At 38.1% G+C, this 9,203-nt stretch overlaps 1 protein-coding gene across 4 annotated transcripts in view; it reads right to left on the bottom strand.

Annotated features, from left to right (window-relative positions):
* Positions 1-3,842: 3,842 nt before the first annotated feature.
* The window catches only part of cpeb4b (cytoplasmic polyadenylation element binding protein 4b), a 35,022-nt gene continuing 29,661 nt past the window's right edge, over positions 3,843-9,203 (bottom strand). For all 4 annotated transcript variants that reach the window (XM_080867139.1, XM_080867141.1, XM_080867140.1 and 1 more), the window contains 3 exons: positions 9,069-9,183; positions 7,851-8,032; positions 3,843-4,998 (listed from right to left, as the gene is read on the bottom strand). In XM_080867139.1, coding sequence (XP_080723265.1) covers positions 4,771-4,998; positions 7,851-8,032; positions 9,069-9,183 — 525 coding nt within the window. In that variant the 3' untranslated portion in view covers positions 3,843-4,770. The remainder of the gene's footprint in view (positions 4,999-7,850; positions 8,033-9,068; positions 9,184-9,203) is intronic.

The following is a 9,203-nucleotide window of genomic DNA, read 5'->3' as shown; positions in this document are numbered from 1 at the left end:
GGCTGCAAACAATTAAATAACATTAGATTTTTCTTTTTCGTTTCACTAGCACTTCTACAGACCAACTCCTAGAAATATGGACATATCCGTATTACATAACTTAATTAGAAAGGAAAATACAAAAATAGGAACTTATAAAGTGAAATGACAATAAAAATTAAGGTGATATCTTAAGTAAAAAAATGCTATTAATAAATACAACAACCTTCCCATACACAGTTAAAAACTATTGAAATCTTGCCATTAAGTAACATCATTAACAGACAAATATTTAAATATTTATTTTCCTTCAGAAAATGTGAACCATATATTGTGGAGCACAATATAGCAATTAGTAAAAACTAGACACTTTAACATATTAAAAGCTTCACCTCAAAAATATAACAAAAATCTGATCAAAATTATAAAAATCAATTATACATTCCAATTAAAAATATACCAATAAACAGCTAAATACATTGTTGACCTAATAATTACAATGCAATCAATCACAGTAGCTTAAAATAAACAAAATAAGCAAATGAGCACAAAACCTTTAATGTTTTAAAAATAACTTCAATTATTTATATTAGTACAAATAGTTTGATTTCTTTTCTTTTTTACAAACACCAGCATGAAAAGGATTACAATAACAGTAGAAAATGACTGTGAAAAACATATTAACATCTTCTTTAATTAAATGTCTGCAATTAAAAATGGCATTAAAGAATTACATTGCAAAGAGTCTTTATCTGGAAAAAGGTTCAAAAGAAGTATTGCACATAACAACTTGAAGTTAACTTGCAACATTTACCACATTCAAGTCTTTAAGCTCCCCTTTCCTCCAGATAGGTCTATGTAAGATCACCTCGACAGACAGCGGGGACAGGTTCTCAAGTCTTTTTAAACAGTGTTCTCTATATAAAGGATGCTCAAAGTCCTGCACTGCCAAATCAATTCAAAGGTAGGTTTCTTTTATCTCTCTGTCACGTGCATCCTGCAGAGGTCTGCGAATGGGGAAGCGAGGAAATCGACACGTGGGGCGGGAACATGGGAAGAGGGGAAGAGGGTGAGGTGAGAGCGGGTTCGGGGTGTCCTTAACTGAATAGTTGAGAAACATTTGGTGCACACCACAACAATTAATTGTAATAGCTAATTCATTGTACTTGTCATTTTCTTTTTCTTTTTTTTTTTCGTCATGCATGCTAAGGATTACAATAGGTGCTAGTTGGCAAGTTCAAGAATATATATATATACTTTTTTTTCAAATATTAAAATATCTAAACACCAAACATCCATTCTTGTGATACGAGATTCAGCGTTAAGCGTGAACCAAATTTTGCATTCTCCTTATATAATAAGTTATGCTCCATCTATGGAGAGGAAACCAAGACAGAAGTTACCATTTCCAACTAGTATAGCCATTTTTAGACACATTAACATCAATCCCAAATTATATGTCTTTCTTTCTTTCTTTTTCTCGCCATGCTCTTATTGACCAGATCGACTGGAAAACATCTAGTGTAAGAAAAGCTAAGACCAAGAGAGCAATACACTTTGGTCTCTCCTCTGCACATCTGAAGTCGCATCAACACAAGTGCGCACTTAGTTGTAAAGATTCCTCAGCACTGAAATGTATAAAAAGCATAATTGAAAATAATATATATTGAAATCACTCAACTTTTTTTGTTTTTCCTAAAATGAACATTTCCATATATGCAGATCTTTCAGTAACAAAAGTACAAAAGCTACCTTTCACAATGTGAAAAATTGAGGTATTGCAAAAAGGAGTTTCCCCATTTGTGAAAAATGTGCCTAAAATGACTGTTGGAAAAAGAAACAAAAAATATTTAGAAAAGTAGTGCATAATAAATGTTTATATGTGCATGACAAAATAATTTAGCTAGAAAACACTGTACCAAAAATCAGCAGGCCATGTATAAAATAATCTTTTTTTTTTCATCTCATTTAACAGCAAATTCTTCACAAAGTGTTTTAACTTCTAAAATGCTCACCCACCACACCCACAAAACTAATGTCCAGGGTGCAAAACTGGTGCCGACAACACCGCGCCGATATGAGGATTCTCACTAGTGTGTGTAATAATCAAGTTTCTGTACTAACTCCCTGACATTTAAATGCTCGGCTAATAAGGTTACCACTGAGTGACTCAAACAAAGGTAAGGATTAGTTTTACTTTCGCCGTGGGAAGGTGTACTTTTTGTGTTACTTTTCCCAAACGCACAAATCCATTTCAGATAAAAATAACTAGCGCCTAACTGACAGCACACACCTCCATTTTGAGCTACGGAGGGAGTGTGAGGCCTTGTTTGCATGTCTCGCAAGCCCTGTTTTGTCCCCCCCCCCATACTGATGTTCTGATGGTTTTCACGGCACTATCGTTCATATGCATAATGCATTCTGTAAAGACGATGTTCAAGGCCAATCTTTGGTTCGCTGGAGTCTATCAGGGCTTGACAGTTAAGCAAAACTGGGTAGAAATCACAGATTTAGGAAAACAAAAAATATATATATGCAAAACGTCCTTGAAGAAAATGAAAAAGAAAAACCAAAACTTCCACACAAGTAACAAGCTACAGTATGACCCACTACTGCACAGCCATCTTTGGTTCCCAAAAGCCGCTGGCTACAGTCGACTGGACCTGCAATCTCGTTATGGAAAGCAAACTGCATGTGGGTCACAAGTGTGCAGTAGTAGAGCACACTTCAGAGACTATCTTCATTTATGCTTCAAAAACACTGGATGCTGAGTTGGATTAGCTTGGCAGGGACCTGGCTTCAAGGGCAGATCCCTACATGTGATGACGATTCCAAAGTCAGATAAACTTTTAATTGCTTCTTTCATTAAATGTAACTAACCCTTGGATGCAAAGTAAAACTTTTTTTTTTTCCATTAAAGACTTGGGAGAATTGCACAAATGCATTAAAACAAAACTAACACAGACAGGTATTTCCTGTTTGGTGGTAGCCCCATTAAAAACTGCAATACCGTCCTTCAGTGACACGTTGCCTTAACCTCGGTCCTGAAGGACGTGGATTCAAGCCTCGAGCAGGTTGTGATCCACGAATGAGGCCTTCTGTTTGTTAGCTGTAAGCTTAGCAGCAGAGGCCGCAGGCAGACACGAGGAGGGGATCTGGGGCTGAATTTCTCTCTTCACCACTAAGCCTGTCTCTCCTGTAGCCTCCCTTTACCATACATTCCAATAATACACTGTATATTTTACGATGCTCTGTCACTAGCACAACCCTGGGTTTGATTACAAAAATAAGGAGGTGATGAAGCAAGTTGAGTAGAAAACTGTGCCAGTTACATCACTCTCTGCCTGTTGTATCACTTCCCTCTGATTATAGTTCTGAGGAAAGGAGAACACCAGAGAGCGATGATGTTTTCTTTCTTGGTTTCTTTTTTCTCTCTCTCTCTCTCTCTCTCTGTATTCGGCACATTAGCAGCGGAGTTTGAGGTATTAGTTTTTGCATGTCAAAATGGAGATCGAAACCCTAATCAGTGTTGCTAAAATTTTGTTTAGATTTTCAAGTAACATCAAAATGTTTGTATGGTCCTGGAAATCATAACGAGAGGTTCGAACGTTTTTGATCTGGGAAGGGAAAACGAATCCATTTCGTTCTGCAGTGGGCTCTTTCTGCTCGTCAGAGTGAATTAAGATTCAGCTTTGGTAACTACTAAGGGTCTTACGTACTGTGTATCTTCAGTACTTAAACTGGAAATAAGTGCACTCTTCTTTAGCAACACCCTTTTTAATTCACATTTGCTCTGGAGCCTCAGCTATCAATAGCAAACTTAAAGTGCCCCTATTATGCCTTTTGGGTTCTTCCATATCCTGGTGTGTGTGTGTGTGTGTGTGTGTGTGTGTGTGTGTGTGTGTGTGTGTGTGTGTGTGTGTGTGTGTGTGTGTGTGTGTGTGTGTGTGTGTGTGTGTGTGTGTGTGTATGTTGATTTTTTTATATATTAACTATATATAAAATACTGCTGTACTGTTTGAAACTGTCAAAGGTTTTTGTTTTGTGACTTATGTCACTGGGGGGGGGGGGGCCTTAAAGAGACAGGAGGCAAAACGGAGAGTTTCACACAGAGGGTTAAAGACAGGCACTGCAGCAGTGAACAGTATGACCCAAATCTTGTTTTTGGACTTCACAAAATCTATTTGAGTGAACACTCGCCTCCCTCACATGAAACACTGAGACTTTAAACATATGCAAATATGCAAAATAGGGGCACTTTAATCCTACCTCTCAGAAATAAATAGCCAATCATATTCTGTTCAAACAGCATTTGCTCTGGAGACTCGATACAAAATAAAATGTAAGAGCTCTGCTACAAAACAAGTCAGCTGAATGTCAAATGACAAGTATTTGTTTCGGGGCCTCTTGTATCAAAATTAAAATAAAATACACTGTTTAGAAAAATATCCCAATTAAAATAGCAGAGTACCATATCACACCTCAAACTTTTCTATATAAGTTTTTTTTTTTTAGAACTAATAAAAATATTTTAAAAATCAAACATAAATAAAATCATATTACACATCTTTTTTTTTTTTTTTGCTTCCTTGACATATCTGGATATAAATCCAATCTTTCTTTTCCGTCTTTAAATATTAATTTAACAAAAAAATTGCAAAAAATGTCGGGTGAAAGTGGAGCAAAAAGGAACCAGCAACAGAAAAGTGCATTTATTTGTACAATGATTTTGCGACTCCTGCACTACCTGCCCTCCTGCTCCTCTGTTGCCTCTCCCTCTCTAATTTCCGCTCAGTTCCAGCGGAAGGAGATGTGACGGGGTCGGTCGCCTCCCTCTTTCACCAGGGGTTTGTGAAACTCGCGGCCGGCGCGCGAATGGATGGCCGCCCAGCAGTACTCGCAATAATATTGTAGGCAGGTGACATTGGCGCAGAAGAACGGCGCAAACTTCCCACCGCAGCGAGTTCCCTGGCACTCATCGCACAGCTGGTCATCCAGCACATATGGCTTCACTTCCACCTGCAAAAGAGGTAGAAATAAATAAATAAATCCATACATACTACGAGCAGGGTGCAACGTGAGCCACAACAGGTGCTGCTTTTATTATTGGAATCATTACAGTAAGCAGGAAAGAAAATATTGTTTTTAATACCGTGAATTAATCCAATCAATAATTCACTGCATTTACACCTCTATGTAACAGCCTTCATTGTTATTTGAGGGGTCTGCTATTCCACACGCATGAGTGATGCACAGGGGAGAGTGTATGTCTATAACCCAGCTTACTGTTACTTTGTAATTCCATCTTTCTGATACGAGTCTCACCGTTTACTTTTCCCTTTCCTACTGTTGCATCACGTTGTTTTAAGTTAATGTGAATAAAAAAAATCCCGGGTGCCCTACTGCTGTAATTCTTTTCAGCAATTGGTCATTAAAAATATTTCCACAAAGGAAAAAAAAGGTCTCTTTTTTTGCACTTGTTCAGCATTTCTTAACCACATTTGTTTTTATGACAAGCAATCTCAAGTGTCACAGAATCAGCCTGGGCTCAAAATTGAACTTTCATTCACTGCAGACGCCACAGACCTCAATTTTGGCCACAATGCACAGTTTATTTTCATTATAGCTGATTAACAATCTGCTACGATTAGGCTGTTTGCCTTTTCTACCATTTTTATTGGAAAAACATTATCTTGATTTAGCTGACAAATAATATGACGTGCTGAGTGGAATAGCCGAAGCTTCACTTTTGGTGAGGAAGACTGTAGTATCTTCTCAATCCGTTATTTACCAGTGATTAGCAGATGTGTGTGTGTGAGAGGCTCCATACTGTGGTGGCCTGAGAGACAAAAAAAAAAGAAATCCAGAGTTCGAGACTGGGAGGAGACACAAATCCCTGTGGGCTTGTCTCAGGAAGGGCATCGCGATCCCTTGTGAATAAGGAAGCAGGTGTTTGTATGAGCTTTCCTCCTCCTAACCAAGCTAGCCAGGATTTGCTGTTAACTTAGCACCCCACACAGTGTGCTTTCTTTATTCAGTCTATGCTTCAACATACACAAATTAAACTAAAGATGCACTGATTGACCATCTAGTGACAGGAACTGGACCATTTTTATTGTTTGTGGCCCTGACTAGCAACGAGCAGGCCCAGTCCATGCATGTGCAACATGCACACAGTGGCACATGCAAATAGTTGCAGGTTTACTCAGTGTCACACGCAAACATGTCGTTAGCATGAAAGCTCTTCACTGTGAGTAAATACACAAATTTAGCCAAAGTGACCCATGAGAACGGGAATGACCACACAAACATTTTTAACAACAAAACTAATCAGATGAAAGAAGCTAACAAAGCCAAAGTGGTAAATGCTAAAGCTATCCAAGCTAACAGCCTCAGTATGAGCAAAGGATGTAAGCATGTAAATTGTTGATGTCCTGTTGTCTGGTGAATTTTTAAACATGTTGGAAAATGATCTGAGCACTTGACATTTGTTTTGTTGCATAAATGTGTTTCACTTGTTTTTGTTTATAAAAAGCAGAATGAATAAAAAGCCGAATAATCTCCTATTCCTGATCAGTATTCAAAAGAATGTTTAAAGTTGTTAATATCGCACTGCTGACTTCACCGTTATTAAAATACTAAAAATTTTCTGCATTTTAAACTTCCTGTTTATGACCTTTTGGAACACCTCTTGCTTCTTTATCTTTCCTGCTCACTGATGAATGACTGTAGTATTGGGAGGTGAACGTTACCAAGGCAGTCATTACACAAAATTTGCACAACATCACAATTATGCAAATCTTAAAAGAGCATACCATTACTCCAGTGTCTTAACTTATAATGTTACCTATACTTTACATGCATCTGCTGAGTCTCACGTTATCTTAACTCACCTATTGTCAGTAGAATTTGTGTCATATACAGTTCATTAGCATGCCTGTAGAGATTACTGTAATTCTTCTGCTGCTGACAGCGCTGGCTAAGTTACTGACAGTATTCTTATGAATTAAGGCTAATAAAAAAAATGTAATAAATAATAGACTGTGCACCATCTGTAGGGTTCCTGATACTGAAAGAGTGAGGCTCTGGAGTTCATAGCCTTTTTATAGAGAATAGTTTTCAGGTCACAGTAGGTATAGCACTGATAAATGAACTCAATGAAAGCCAAATTCCATTTAGATGCTTCACTTTCAGGGTTTTTGGTATTATGCATGCTGGTTCACTGACACATACAGTATGAATGTAAAAAAAAAAAAAAAAAAGCACTTGTTAACAAATTTGTACTCTTACTACTGAAACTGGTAAAAATAGCTGTTTTAACTGCTGACCAAAAAAACAGTCCACTCAGTTACAAAGTCTGAATTTCAGGCAGTTCTACAAGTAAAAATCTCAATTATTGCTTTAACAGGAGAGTCGTCATTAGAGCAGTTTTACAGCTTGCGAAGACATGAAAATCTTAAGCCCAGTTCAACCACACCAAGATATATTTCAGCTAAAAACATCCAATCATTTCTGGTGAACCTACATTATTCTGTTACACAAATCACTCTCTGCTCCAGTTACATCACAAACACAGCACGCCTATTATAACTACTCTGCCTGGATAAAGGTTAAAATGGATGTAAAATCTGAAGCTAAATTTAACAGCAGTCATTTATACTCTTCTGTTCATATGCTAGATGATTTCTGTATAAAATGCAGTATAGTATGACTATATTACTCCAGGAAAAACTGTTAAAACTTTGCATCACCTTTGCGCAACTGAAAGAAACACCACGAGTAAGAGCAGGAAGCAAGCTGAAGAAAGGAGGGGGCCGAGAGGGAAGACAGAAAAACACTGAGCTTTTTTTTTTTCTCCTCTTTCCACTCACCCGTTTATCGATTTCTCCATGCTGCAGCTGTACAAAGCGAGCACTGATAGCAGCAATGTAGCTCTGCTGATTAGAGAAGGCGACCCGCCCCGCTCCCTTGGGGTACTTCAGCTCGGGGTCTGTGTCGATGCCAGCGTAGCAAACTCCACCGTACAGGCGGTCCATTATCATGGCCAACTCCACTGCAAAGAGGGAGGGTGAGGAAGACGCACACAAGCAGATCAACAAAACATTCACAAAAACAAGTTTGATGCACAGATGGAGACAGCACACCGACACAAAGATTGCAGGACACAGAAATCCAGCAATTACCTGTGTGGATACAGAGGTTCACATAAACTCATGCCAGTGTAACCAGAAAACACAAACACATACTTTATGAGAACTGTTCATCTGAGAGTTTAAACCATTAACGTGGACGGATTAAAGTCCTGCAGAGTTTCACGGGGTAAATATGAAAGCAGTGCCCTGAATTTACTGACCGTCCTTATGACTGTTTTTCAGTTTTTTTAACAAGCATGCAGTTTGTGGAAAAAAATCCCTGCAAGTTTACATGTCAGCTTTACTTATTACGACATTAAAAAGTCTGAACGTCCTTTTTAATATGTGGATTTTCTTAAAATGCAAATCTAAACCCAGTTATTACACACGGTCATAAAATATTTAATGCACTGCTGGGCCTAATGTCTTTGTTCCTTTCTAAAACGGCAGCACAGAGGTTTAAGACACAGTTACACAAAGGTGGCATAAACTTGAACACACAGTACACGTGACATTATTATCAAGGGAAAAATTTTTTTAATTTTTTTTAACACTGCACAGTGTGTCATAGAGACTACTTCCTGAAATAACCAGTGTAGGTCAGTGTCTCTTTAGCCTCACCCTGTAGCGGGTCTAATTTTATAAGCACAAGCTGATCACATTTTGTCTCACAGAAGGAAGCATTTTGCTTACGGCTGATATTTCAACAGTTGGGAAAGAAAAGGAAGTAAGAGAAGACTACTACTTATTGTTCTCATTTGGTCATTTATGCTATAAAAATATTTAGACTACTGAATCAAAGGGAAGGGAAATAAGAACCTTTAAAAGGCTTTTGACAAAAAAACACTTGAGATGCAAAGCATATGCACAGAATACTCCTCAGATGTTTGTATTATAAACACTCATTTGTTGTTAATTCAGCTGGCGGAAAAATACCAGCATAAAAAAGAAGGATACCTGCACGGAGTGGGCGAGGAACTCCTCCCACAAAGATGGTTTTCCTTGGGTCAAGAGGTTGAGATCCATCCATCACAAAGTCGCTGTCATTCAGGTTCCATGGGCGGATCTGGACCTGTCACACACAAAACCAAC

Source organism: Rhamphochromis sp. 'chilingali', assembly GCF_963969265.1.
Source record: "Rhamphochromis sp. 'chilingali' genome assembly, chromosome: 19".
Taxonomy (NCBI): Eukaryota; Metazoa; Chordata; class Actinopteri; order Cichliformes; family Cichlidae; genus Rhamphochromis; species Rhamphochromis sp. 'chilingali'.
The sequence above is the reverse complement of the archived record's forward strand: the minus strand, read 5'-3'. Positions and strand labels throughout refer to the sequence as shown.